The 14506-nt window shown below is 35.3% G+C and overlaps 1 protein-coding gene across 2 annotated transcripts; it reads right to left on the reverse strand.

Moving 5' to 3' along the window:
- Positions 1-224: 224 nt before the first annotated feature.
- On the reverse strand, positions 225-5958 carry LOC115427380 (uncharacterized). Of its 2 annotated transcripts, none has more exons than XM_030145917.1 (6): positions 5867-5958; positions 5404-5751; positions 4963-5307; positions 1847-1957; positions 687-754; positions 225-587 (listed from the first exon to the last, which is right to left on the reverse strand). In XM_030145917.1, exons 1-6 carry the CDS (start codon positions 5907-5909, stop codon positions 465-467), a joined length of 1038 nt encoding a protein of 345 aa, XP_030001777.1. In that variant the 5' UTR covers positions 5910-5958; the 3' UTR covers positions 225-464. The 2 variants fall into 2 exon arrangements, with proteins under 2 accessions (XP_030001777.1, XP_030001776.1); XM_030145916.1 differs by having other exon boundaries at positions 687-757.
- Positions 5959-14506: the final 8548 nt, after the last annotated feature.

Below are 14506 nucleotides of genomic sequence, written 5' to 3' on the forward strand. Positions count from 1 at the left end.
AAGAAACAACATGAATACAGGCATAAAGACCAATAATATAATAAATATAAATGAAATAATTAAATGTCTGAACATCATAATCAGTATATCACTATATTTATTTACACTAACATTTATTTGCATTACACACTAATTCTTTTTTTTGTTTGTTTGTTTTACTGTTTTGCAAACTAAGACATTACTAGAATTTTTTTGCATTTTACATATTATAAAAAAAAAAACAGAGTTCCAACATCAACACAAAAATCTTTGTTTAAATAAAGCACACAATGTAAATTAAAAAAAAAACTTCTAATCAAAAAGTTACCCATAAAGAACAATATTTTTTCTTTTAGTACTATAGAATGTGTAAAAATCACATTAATAAATCTGCTCCAGTTTTTGGTTTATTGTGTCTATTGCAGTTGTTTAAAAAAACATGTTAGAATATACATATTGCATGTTTCTTGGAGATGGAAAACACTTCACCCACTCAAGCCTGAATACACACAGTCCTGTGGAAACTCGCTTGTAATGTTCGATCTTTTTGCTCGTCTTGAGGGGAAATCCAATGTGGCGTAGTTCACCGCAGCAGCATGATTTTCACCCTGTTAACGATGATAATGTTAAATGTAGAAGATATCGCATCATACAGTATTTAATTACCATGGCAATGTACTGTACAATCCAATCCAATGTACTATTACCGTATAATGTCCATGACTGTCCACTGTTGTGTCTTCAAGGCCCATGGGATTGGAAGCAGCTATATCTCCTACTAATAGGATAATATTAATGAATATTGATCATTTTGTAATTTCCCATCTATCTATCTATCTATCTATCTATCTATCTATCTATCTATCTATCTATCTATCTATCTATCTATCTATCTATCTATCTATCTATCTATCTATCTATCTATCTATCTATCTATCTATCTTTAGTTGGAAGTCACAGAACCATACCTTCACCTTTTACAGCACAGGTGTCAAACATGCAGCCCGGGGGCCAAATCTGGCCCGCCAAAGGGTCCAGTCTGGCCCTTGGGATTAATTTGTGAAATGCAAAAATTACACTAAGATGTGAACAATCCTTTTAGTTCAGGCTCCACATTCAGACCAGTTTAATCTCAAGTGGGTCAGACCAGGAAATACTATCATAATAATCTATAAATACCCAAAATTCCAAATTTTTCTCTTTGTAAATGTAAATGTTTTCATGTATTTACACTAAAAGTATAATATTGCAAAAATATCTGAATAACCTGAACAAATATGAAAAATCTGAAATGTCTTAAGAGAAGTAAATACAATTTTAATAATATTCCACCTGTTACTATATGTTTTGTGTATTTGTAAATCCACTGTGATTTGTAAGTTATAATGTACATGTGTAAATGATAAACTGAGGCAGAATATTGTTAAAATTACACATTTTTTCAGTTTGTTCATATTATTCAAATTGTTTGAAAGGATAGTTTGTAGTTGCAGACATTTTCATAATGTAATTTTACTTTTTTCACTCTAAAACTTAGAGAAAAGTTTGGAGTTAACATTATTTATATATTACTATGTTATTATTTTACTGGTTCGGCCTGCTTCAGATCAAATTTAGCTGAATGTGGCCCCCTGAACTAAAATGAGTTTGACACCCCTGTTTTACAGGATTTCAACTCATTATTGTGTATTAAAAAAAAAAAAAAAAAAAAAGAAAAACAGGAAAATGACATGTAGCCCAACAGAAAATGCAGAAACTTGAAGCTGTTAAAGGTATATTTTCAGATCAAATATGAAAAAATAAACAATTCACAACAGTATGATTATGTTACAAATACTGATATCACTATAAAACCTGGTGCACATACCTTTACGGTGTTGACAAATGTGATTCCTGCGTAGGATTAGAGCGATAATCACAGTGACACAGCAGCCCACCAGTAAACCCAGTGCAACAAAAACTGGACACAGTCTGAGTTCTGGAATCACAAAAAAAATAAATAAATAAAATAAAAAAATAAATCCCAAAAACAAAGTCATGTTTAGTTTTAACTGAATTTGTAAATACAGTAAAAATAGTAGTTATACAGTAGTTTTAAAGTTGTCTTCAATGAAACACTCTGTTAGCATGTTACTGAGGTTTGCCAGAGGCTGGAAGTGAAGTACAAATGTGTTCTTTAGTATGACTTTCATATGATAATTTAATTTTCTTAAAACCTTTCAGTTTTACTCTATATTTTAACTCAAATATCTGTACTTTCTACTCTGTATAGTTTCAAAACAGACTTTTATTTTAGTTTTAATGCATTTGGGGGAAATTATTCATTATTTGTTGTTACATTTTTGTGCACCTTTAAACCTAAATGGATGAAATAGTAATGGATAGAAAACAAGAACACATGGAGTATCATCAATGCAAATCACATAAGACAAACATCAGGAAAAAAAAAACACCTTAAAGAAAATGAAACCTGAAGAATGACTAGACCATAATTTTTCAGATAGTGTGTGTTTGGAAACACAATATATGGATTGTATTCATAATTTCCAGGATATTTTTTGTTAAATACTCTGCACATTATATTATATGACCTGAAGTTCAGCTAGCTTTACATGTGTAGTGTTCATTTGTTTGAGGACAACTATGTAGCATAGATTGTTGCCACAGACCTATAGATTAATAAACAGTCGACATATCCCTTAACCCGAAAAGACCCAAATATACGTCACTGACCAAAACCATCAACTGAACTAAACTGTTTATTAACTTTAGATCCACTAATCCTATCAATACATGTAAATAATTGGTGTAAAATACAGTTCTTCATCTTTTCATGGTCATCAGATATGACCCATTTGGACGCTCAGAGGCTCCGTAGTTACTGTGGAAACACCGTCATCTTCTACAACATTGATTCACCAGTAAAACCCATGGAGTTGGATCAGTGACAGTGGATAGACACACTGGGTTTATGTTATGCCAGAATAGAATAGAATAGAATAGAATAGAATAGAATGTATTTATTGTCATTGTACTGCAATCCTCTTTAGGTGCCATAAAGGTATAAATAATGTATATAAAAGAGTATAAAAACTAAAAATATAAAAGAAATACCTTGGACGTTAATTTTAAAGTTAAGTTAATGAGAGATTGGACTGAAAAAGACACTTTTTCTTCAGTCTTTTCTGTTTCTGATATAATAACCCTCAACTGTAATCTGAGCTTTTATGAACATCTACATGATCAGTGAATTAAGTGTAGGAAAATATCTGATTTTTACTGAAAAAGTGCAAAAATAAAGGTGATAATATTATGATAAATGGTGATAAATCACTTAAGAAAGGTTAAATACAGAGGAAAATTAATTTGGGAACTGACACTAAAATAGCACTGGGTCTTTATGTGTTAAAGGAGACGAGACACTGAATTTTGTACTTCTGCTATTTCTTACACAAGTATCTGTGCTTCTGCTTTGGTAAATCTGTGAATCTGTGAAATTGTGTCGCAGAGAGGCAGGAAGACACAGAACAAAGAGACAAAGAGTTGAAGAGGCAGTTGAGCCACGCCTATGACAGGACAGTATAACCTGTACATCTGTGTTTCCTGTGAGTCCACCTCATGCACCTTATAAACTGTAGAAACATTTGTGGTTACTAACCTTTGTGGCTTGTGACCCTTTAGAATAACACAACATTCGCTCACCAATCCCTCATCAAAGGTGAAGTGTTTCAGTGAACTTTGAACACAGCTAGTAAATAGTGAGTTTAGTTATTTACTCTTGAGGCTGAAGGACTAAATGCTCTTATTCCTACTATAGAAAAACTCCTAAACACCACCTCAAAGTACTGATCACAGGGCACTTAGACGGCACGAGTATAAAATAAGACTTTAACCCATAAAAACCCAAACATCTAAAATCATTCACTGATATAAAATGTTTAATACTTGTTGATCCATTTATTCTATTAATAATGGAAATAATTCATGTAAAATACAGTTCGTCATCTTTTCATGGTCATCAGATATGACCCATTTGAACGTTCAGAGGCTGTGTAGTTACCGTGGAAACACCGCTATCTTCTACAACATTGATTCACCAGTAAAACCCATGGAGTTGGATCAATTACAGCAGATGGAGACACTTGTTTTATGTTCAATTAATGATATATTTTGCAGATAAAATGAAACTTTTTCTTTAGTTTTCTCTGTTTTGGATATTATAACCCTCAACTTTAATCTGAGCTTTAATGAATGCCTACATCAGTGTTTTTCAACCTTGGGGTCACCTGGAATTCAAATAGGGTTGCCTGAAATTTCTAGTAATTGATAAAAATAAAGAATAAAAAAATTACTAATAGAAATATTTTTTACTGATTCAATAGATATTTAATTATAATTAAAACACCACACACTTTTCCTAATTAAAATCAAAATGCAGGATATAATATCTGAATGGGCATATCTTGAGTGACCTGATCATGTGACCACGTGCTCATAGTTTGAGTTCTTGTTTGTTCAGTATTAATTGTCAGCCTTGTAAATCCAAGCTGGACTGACTGTACATATCCTGACCAAGGAAAATAAAATTCTCACTTTGTGCAGTAATCTACACCTGGCTTTTCTGCCTCCATCCAGAATAATATACATTATATAGACTAAATGTCGTCTAAAATTAACATTTATTTGCAACATAGCAAACTATTACATGATCAAAAAATGGTTTTGAATGTCTGGGGTCGCCAGAAATTTGTGATGTTAAAATGGGGTCATGAGCCAAAAAAGGTTGGGAACCACTGGTCTACATAATCAGTACCTTAAATATAAAAAAATTGCCTGATTTTCACTTGGAAATGGAAAATACAGAGCATAATTTTAGAGTGAATGGTAATAAAATCACTTAAGAAAAAAAAAAAAAGAAAGAAAAATGTATTTGGGACCGGCCACAAAAGTCACATTGGGTCTTTATGGGTTAAGTTAACATACCTGTTTTTATTTCAGTTCCTCCACCAAACAGGATCTGTCCACATGTGGCCACAGCACAGTAGTAAGTCCCAGATTCAGACGAGTTCTTTATGGTTTTAGACAGACGGTAGACACACTTCCTTTTGTCTTGTTCTATACTCGTGTTCTTGTGAGTGTAAATGATTCCTTGTCTGTTTTCTCCTGATCCGGCTCTGAACCAGTGTACGTTGTGTTCACCTGGACACTGGATTGGTTTTCCTTTATTGTCAGATAGAAGTGAACACTGGAGAGTCACTGATTCTCCCAACTCCACTGAAAGTGTCGCCGGATGCTGTTTCACATGGACAGACATCTGATTTCTTTGATCTATGTGACAGGCAAGAATATGTTAAAGAATTGATATTTTTACAAAATACTTTTAAAGTTAGAAATTGCTGAAAAAGGTATAGACGTAAGAATTACCGTTTACAGTCAGAATGGTGCCATTAATAAAACATATTTCATATGTTGATCCTGCTTGACAGTAGTATGTTGCTTCATCTTCTTTCCTCACATTTGCAATGTTTAGAGAGAACACTGTGTCCACTTTTGTAGCACTGAATCTTGAGTCTTTAAATTGTCCCTGAAATCTTACATTCTCAAAAGTTCCCATTGCAACTGTTTGGACCAAATATCCAAACCTCAGCTTATACCAGTAAAATAACCCAACTTCTCTTGTAGGGAGAGAACAACTTAAGATGGTCACATTATCACCAGGTTTGACCACAGTCCAGGAGATCTGCTCAGCATCATCTCTGGCCTGAATCAGAGCTAAAGACAAAACAATAGCAGCCGATTTACCACACAGATTAAGAAGAAAACAACAAAAACGTAAAAATAAAATTAGCATTCTAAATGAACATATGTCAGATACAAGTGCTCTCACCAGATATGTTTAGAAGAATCAAAGCAGCCAGTCCTCGGATCATTGTGGTACATCACTCTTCTCTTGCACAACTGATGTCTTCCCACTCAAATAGAAGATTTTGTCACAGATCACAAAGGCTACAATGGTAGAAATCACAGTGATTGGCTGATGCACAGAAAATACACTTCCTGAAAAATGTTGCAAAACTGTGACCCTGAGTTGGACAGTTTTGGTTTTGTTTCACCAATAAACAAATACTTACAAAGCAATAACTCTACATTGTAAATACATTTTTTTTTACATTTATTTTTTAAATTACATTGATAATATATTGGTTATTTACTCATTTCTTTTGTTGTTATCTGAACATATTGATGATCCCTGTAATCTGCAGTTAAGTTGTAGCTTTTCCTGGATGGATGGAGTCATTTGATGCTGAAACATTAAAGTGGTACTATATACTATACAGTCGTGGAAAAATGAGTAGACCAGATCCTTGTTTTCTTCAGTTTCTTGTTCATTTTAATGCCTGGTACAACTAAAGGTATACTTGTTTGGACAAATATAATGATAACAAAAATAGCTCATTAGAGTTTAATTTCAGAGCTGATATCTATCCATTTTCCATGTTTTCTTGATAATAACCAAAATCACTTCAGTTCTTACATCAATATCTATGGCATTGTACTGACAAAAACAGTGCTTTTAGACATTCCCTGTTTTCTTTTCTGTCTGTTTTAGTCACATGATACACACAGGAGTTAGTACTTGATTGTGTAACCATTGCTTTTGAAGACTTTTGATGGTCTAAGAATTTTTTCCGCGACTGTATATACTCTATATATTCCAAACTCTCAACAGGAAACGGGGAGTTACGTTCCAGAACACTTAGGACCGAAACTGTATCAGTCACAGAATAAAATTTAAAGCTCATTGTTTACACACATCTGTATTATGGTATTATCAAGTTTTTTTCTTCAAACCAAAACTCACAGCAGGTTAGTTTCAGTCAGTCAAAATAACACTGTCTTATTATCTTTGCTGACAGTTTACATTATAGCTCTGTTAGCTTACCGCTATTTTTAGACAGAAAACAACCACAGTAAAACCACAAATCACCTCCATTTTCCATATGGTTTGTGTTGCCAATAGCTGCACTAAAGATCTGTTTGGAATCATCCAAACAAGGTCAGAACACTCACAGTTTATTCTGAACCATGAATCAACAAACTGTAACTTAGCAAAGATAATAACATCACATAACTTTATTCCTTCATAAGCCTCATAATCAAACTCACCCATGTAGAAGAAAAGCTGTGATTTCAGCATCAAACTCTATTCTTTTCATTGAGAGCTGTGTCCAGTGGTGAAAACAGAAGTGCTTCTATCACTTTGTCACTTTCTTTGATTCTAAAAGTTGTTTTTTTTAGCAGTTCTCATCCCATCGGCCCACTTTCAGGGGAGACTTTCATGAGAGCAACTCACTAGTTTATTTTCAGCATCGTGGTTGAAAGGAGGTGGATGGAAAAAAAACAAACAAAAAACGACCTCAAACCACAGAGGGGCACAGATAGTTGAGAAGATTATTTAATAGAAGACTGACTGTAGCTGTTTGAAGCTCATCCTGATGACAAGGAGCCTTGTTTCTGTTCACTTTATGTAGTTTCTATCCCAGTCTCTTCAGTACACATTACCAAGAATGTAACCCATATCTGTTTTGGAGGTACCAAAATAAAAATTAAATCACCAAATGTCTAAATAAAAACATGGTTTAAACATGTATTTTTGAAGTAGGAGGCAGAAAAAAAACAACAAAAAAACTCCATTAAAGGCATCAAAAAGATACCAAAGGACAAGGGAAAGCCTGTCAGTGTGTGATCATTCTGTATGAAGATGATGATAAAATCTCACTACTGATGTGCTTCACTTAACAGCAGAAACATCACCATCTCATTTCATCTAAGGTACAGAGGTTCAACATACGGCCTTCATGTCACATAAACAGAATCATAATAAAGTGAAATATGTCAGTCTGACTTCATTCAGGCAGTTTAGGAAACCAAGACCTGAATGAATGAGGAATTATGATCAGAAATTAATGCAATAAAGTAGAGGAAAATACTTATCTTAAGAAGGAATGTGTTCAAATTCAATCAGTCATTTCATTTTTACATTTAATACATTATGGTCTATAGGCACAGTTATACAGTTATAGACAGATTTTAATATTAAACTAGAAGCACTCGGAGAGCACAGACCCCCACCAAGGCAGATCAGTGCCCCCCCCCCATGTCTGTCTTTCTGTCTGTCTGTCCATGTGCAAGATAACTCAAAAAGTTATGGATGGATTTGGATGAAAATTTCAGGAAATGTTGGTACTGGCACAAGGAACAAATGATTAAATTTTGGTGGTGATCGGGGGTGGGGGGGCCACTGATCTGCCTTGGCGGAGGTCTGCACTCTCTTTTCTAGAGAAGCACTCGTAGAGCGCAGACCTCTGCCAAAATTTAATCATTTGTTCCTTGTGCCAGTATCAACATTTCCTGAAATTTTCATCCAAATCCGCCCATAACTTTTTGAGTTATCTTGCATACGGACAGACAAACAGACAGACAAACCACCGCTGACAAAAACATAACCTCCTTGGCGGAGGTAATGAACAGAGCATTCTCACAAACTGTGTTTTCAATATCCAGTGTGTAAAATTTAAGGTGATTTAAGAGGCTCTAATTGCATGACTTGAATATAATCACACAAAAATGAGAAGTGTTATGTTTCCATTGTCTTAGAATGGGAAGTTTCTTTCAGCAGAGGAAATGAATCTAGGGTGTTTTTTTTTTAGCCACAGCAGATCAGTGTGTGACCTACAATATATATGTTGAAATGGCTCCAAAGTGAAAACCGAACTCATTGGATTCTATAATATGTTCTGAAACTAGGCCTGGATGACATGGAAAAAAATCATCATGATAATTTTTTTTTCGTATCAGATGATACTGATATGTATCATGATATAAATCAAATCACAATTTTTTAAAAAATATATATATTTATTCATTTTTACAAAAAACAACACAAAACAGCCCCCCCCCCCCTTCCCGCACATCAGTGAATTTACAGCAACACAGTCCTGACAACAATAAATTAATATGCTACAAATTAGTGATCGTATATCAGACAAAAGAAAGAAAAGTGTATATAATGGAGAAAACAGCAAGGTCAGTCACTCACATCAGTCGAATCACTATTTTTGTCAAGCTTAAATTTTCCGTTACTCATAAGTTAGATGTGAAGACATCAGAAGGTTATTTTTGATTTAAATATGATTTATTTTCTGTCAGAGGTTGAACATGACAGATGTGCTGAAGAACATTATACAACTGTTTCAGAGAAATAAAACAGGTCCATATATTTAAAACTAAACTACAAGTCTGACCAACAGGCAAAAGCTTTCAAGTTTTAAAAGAGAACACAAACAAAACAGACCATCTTCACCAACAATACCGGGGGTATGTACGTGGGGGTGCGTTCGTTAACTGCCATAACTGACGTAAACTGAAAATTACACTTACCGCACCCTACTTTTCAGTAACCCAGTCGCCCGAGTTCTTGGTCACATTTTCTTCCAAAGGAACACTCATTACCTCCTGCTGCAGACCAAACAGTGTGTGTGCTGCGGCTGCTCTTACACCTGTGCTGTGTGCATCAACCTAACTTGATGTGGCTCTAGTGTGATTGGTGTGGTGCGGTGCTACTTAATTATGATTGGCTGTTCTTACATCTGTCAAAACATGGACGAATTAATTCTATCAAAATTGTATTGCGCATGTCTCATATTTCTGTTGAGGAAAAGTTTTATTGCGATATATATTGTTATTGTTTTATCACCCATAGGGATGCACCGATACCACTTTTTTCCAGACCGAGTACAAGTACATGTACTTACATTTGAGTACTTGCTGATACCATGTACCGATATGAGTACTTAATAATACCATTAAAGTTCTTAGTTCCTTTTGAAAATGTGCTTTATTGTCATTGTCATAAGTCTGACTGGAACAAAGTGCTGGTACTGACATTTAATGCGTTGAAATGAGCGTTTCTTAATCCATCAAGGGGCACTGCTCTTCATTAAATATACTGGACAAATACTATGAAGAAGAGTAAAATTTTTTGAGAAGAAGAAGAAAATCAGTAATAATAAACATGGAGACGACAGATGTAACGCTAATGTGATACAAATGTTAGTGTTTTCATTGGTAAGGTTTAAAAATGAAGCTTCAGGAGGCAGAGAAAAGATAAATGAGCATTAAGTTTCATTTTCACTTCCGCTGGCGGCATGGTCCGTACTGCTCCTTACCCCCATAGTATTATAAGTAGGACAGAAACCGGTCGAGACCTGGGTAGTTGTTATAAATCTGTCAGTAGTTTTTCTCTAACTCACACAGTGGCTCTTTGAACAGATCCTCTACCTTCACGGTTCCCGGTGGCACTGCTTCTCCGCCTGGGTACGCATCCGCCAGCACCTGGAAAATGGAGGAAATGTACACAGAGGACGGACAGAACGCTGTGTCCGTTTCTGTCTGTGTCTTTAACGTTACTAACAGTCAGTGTTACTTTTATCACCGTCATTTATTTTGAAAAATCTCCACACTCTTCACACTCCCCACACATTACTCCACCATCGCGTACCTGCTGCACTGAACTGTGAATGTCACGCTGCCGTAAGTGGTATCAGTGCAGTTGTATCGGATTACTTTTACGAGTACAAGTACACACACTGAGTATCGGAGCTGATGGCCGATACTGGTATCGGAATTGGTGCATACCTAATCACCCAGCCCTATCTGACACACAATAAATACTAACGTACAACATAATGTTTGTGTAAACAAACAGTATAATGTATATTGTTGTACATATTTTTACCACGTCAGAGAAAATAAGCATTTTACTATCACAACAAAAGTTTGGTGTTATAACATGAAAGTTTAAGGCTTATTTTTCATGTTTACATTTTGTAATTTTTTCGTTGTATTATATTGTGTTATATTTTTGTACTGTTTAGTGAAAAAAATAATTTTTTTTACTACGCACTTTTTTCACTTCTTTTATTCTCTGTTCTATTTATGCCATAGTACATTAGGGCTAAGGATAAACTCGATAGTCGAATTCCTTGTTTGTGCGCAAAAACTTGGCCAATAAAAATTAATCTGATTCTGATTTTGATTCTGAGTCTGATATGGATGTGCATCAGTGTGCATGGTCCCTATTAAATAGACAGATAAAGATTAATTTTTGTAACTCTATGAGGGAAACTCAATGTGCCGCTCAAGAAAAGACAGCGATAAATAAATTTTTTTTTAAAAATGTAATTAAATTTTTAGAGAATATTCAGTCTGTCTTCAATTTAGTCTCCAGTGCATCTTCCAAATAAATTTTGAAATTTAAAGTTGAATACATGAAAACAAATAAAGTTGATGTTTGTAAAACGTCACTGAGTAAAAGCACATAAAGTTGTTTAGTGGAATACTATGCAGTCTGTTCAGTTCACAGGTTTCTCTCTGATCTCTTTTTCTGTAAAAGAGCGTTGCATTTTCAGGTGGAGACAAAAGACCCTTTGTTGTTCTGAAGTGCTGTGAACTGATCATCTCATGGTGACCCACTCCAGTAGAACATGCTTCAGTCAGCAGATGTTTGTCACATTTTCATGTCTGCAGCTCTGTGGTATTTTCAGGGCGGTGCTTGAGAAACAGCCTCACAAAGCAGATAGACGCTGGGGTGAAGGCTGTGGCTGGCCATTTCTGTATTTATGAAGACCACTAAGTGCTGTTACGCAGAATGCACGCAAGTCTGGGCATCAACAGGATGTAGCTGAAGTACGAGAAGCCTCCGCAGTCTAAATTTAACCCAACAGTTTTGTCTTCCTGTACGACAACTAATATTGTTCAATCAGATAAAGTCTTCTTTTTCAAACCACTCAAACTCAAACAACCACAATAGGGTTGAAATTAAAGATATAAAATGAAAGTATAACTCCCCTGCCTAAATAATTTAATGAATATATAATAAATAAAGGATTCATTTATTAAAAAGTAACAGCTTTGATGATTTAAAACAGAAATGGCAAAGTTAGCATTCTTTATTCAAGAGGAAGAACAAACCATGTTGTAACTAGAAGCACTCGGAGAGCGCAGACCTCCGCCAAGGCTGATCAGTGGCACCCCCCGTGGGCCCCCCCACCCCCGATCACCACCAAAATTTAATCATTTCTTCCTTATCCCATTTCCAACAAACCCTGAAAATTTCATCCAAATCTGTCCATAACTTTTTGAGTTATGTTGCACACTAACAGACAGACAAACAAACAAACAGACAAACAAACAAACCCTGGCAAAAACATAACCTCCTTGGCAGAGGTAAAAATGACTAAAACAGTAGATTTATCATCTCTATTCAAATAAAAGGGAAAAAAAACAGGCTCCTGATTCACACTCATGACAAACGCAGGTTATGTTAACAATTAGTGTCAGTTATACCAGTGAATCCTGATTGAAATCATTCATATTCTTTATTCAAGAGGCAGAACAGATAATTGTGTGAAAATGACTAAAAAGAAGTAGATTTAACATCTGTATTCAAGTAAAAGTGAAAAACGACAGGCTCTGACATGTACTCAAAGTGTAAAAGTAAATAGTGTCCTGTTTCTACAATGAAGATTTAAATAAAACCTGAAAAAATACATAAAACTCACACAACTACAAAAATTTTAATAATCAACATATGCATAAATCTATGATTGCTGATGATAACTGATTGCTGGGCAGTTTTTGTGAGAAAAGACAAGGGTTGTGTGCATGTGTAGCTGAAGGTCAGGTAGTGAACATGTGAAACGGTTTAGGCCTTTCATTCCCCTGCGACTTTCACACAGACGTAGGTGGGAACAGTAACTCAGTAGCACTGTTTTTTCTCAACATCTAAGAAAAGCAGAGAACCACATCCCCTGACTACTGCCATGGAAATGCTCAGTGCATAGTTGTGATAACTCTGTGCAGGTGTGAGTCTATTTCTGTGTGTTTCTTGTGTTTTGTTTTGGGTTTTTTTATCTACAGAAAGGGTTTTAGTTTAGTAGCCCCTCGCCCTTAGAGGAAAACCAAATGTAGCTCGGAAAAAAATAGCCTCTTGCATCTCACTTTTACCACATGACCACAAAGTGGTGGAGTTTTCCATGTGTCATTGTTTGTTTGTCAGTGTTTTTGTCACCTCAAAAAAAATGTATATAGGAACATTTATTTTAAATCTATATTTAACCCATCACACAGTTTCAGAAACCAACATGTAAAGACCAATAAAAACACAGGTTTTGTAATAAAAACTCATCCTTCATAGTTTTTCATTCAAGACAATCAGTCTGACACTCAGTGTCTCACACCGAAAGCTTTAAATGTGTCATGAATCTTAGTCAGCAAACTAACATTCACATTTAAACTGATTCGTCATCAGCAACCCCCCCCAAAGCTATCTTTATGGGGCAGCCATGGCTCAGGAGGTAGAGCGGGTCGTCCAATAACCGAAAGGTTGGCAGTTCGAATCACGCTCTGTCCTAGTTTGTCTGTTGTGTCCTTGGGCAAGACACTTCACCCTCCTTGCCTCCTGTGGTGCTACTCACACTGGTGTATGAATGTGTATGAATGTTCGGTGGTGGTCAGAGGGGCTGTAGGTGTACATTGGCAGCCACGCGTCTGTCAGTCTGCACCAGGGCAGCTGTTGATACATATGTAATTTACCACCACCAGAGGGAGAATGTGAGAGTGGATGAATAATGGCTCAATAATGTAAAGGGCTTTGGGTGACCCAAAAAAGTATTATAGAAATCTAATCCATTATTATTATATTAATTCCAGCAAAAATCAAGTGGATTTCTACAACCTGTTTCAATTCCTTCTTAATTTGTTACGTTTTATAACTAGATACGTCACGACATTTGCACATTTAAGGTCAAGACTTCTGACAAACATTGGGATCATTTAGAAGTGTTTTTAAGCCAAAAAAAAAATTTGATCAAAGTCTCTTTTTTAAGGGGGCTCATCACCGAAAACTGCCACGGTCAAACATGGGGGGGCTCCCAAAAAAAAGATTTTGGTCCAATTTTTGTTGTTGTTGTTGTTGTTGTTAAGAACAATTTTTGAAGGGGGTCATTACTGACAACCGCCACGGTCAAACATAAGGGGGGGGGCTATGTGGTCCGAAAAAGAATTTGCTCCATTTTATTTATTTATTTATTTCAAAAGTGTTCTAAATAATCCCAAATGCATCAATTAGTCAGATGTGAGGTATTTCAAACTGTTTAAGAACCTTTTTTTGGGGGGTTGGGGGGGGTCATCACTGACCACCGTCACAGTCAAACATGGGCGGGGGGGGGTCTAAAAAGAATTTGTTCCATTTTTATTTATTTATTTAAGAAGTGTTCTAAATAACCCCAAAGGCATCAATTAAACACATAAAAGGGTAAAAAAAAAAGAAAAAAAAGTCAGTTCTCATGGATTGTATTGCTTTTCTCAGAGCCAGAGAGGACAAAAAGAACATTAATCTAAAGGAATTGGTCTTTTTTAAAACATTGAAAGTCATTTTAAATCAGTGGGAAAAGGACAAATGTGT

This window comes from Sphaeramia orbicularis, chromosome 10 (genome assembly GCF_902148855.1).
Source record: "Sphaeramia orbicularis chromosome 10, fSphaOr1.1, whole genome shotgun sequence".
Lineage (NCBI taxonomy): Eukaryota > Metazoa > Chordata > Actinopteri > Kurtiformes > Apogonidae > Sphaeramia > Sphaeramia orbicularis.

Bases quoted from the DNA above. Each gene is read 5' to 3' on its own strand.
- LOC115427380 (XM_030145916.1), bottom strand. From the start codon at position 5,909: ATGATCCGAGGACTGGCTGCTTTGATTCTTCTAAACATATCTG. The intron at 5,752-5,866 runs GTGAGAGCACTT...TTTTGTCTTTAG, and splicing joins GATTCTTCTAAACATATCTG to CTCTGATTCAGGCCAGAGAT. The intron at 758-1,846 runs GTATGTGCACCA...TTATCCTATTAG, and splicing joins CATTTGTCAACACCGTAAAG to TAGGAGATATAGCTGCTTCC.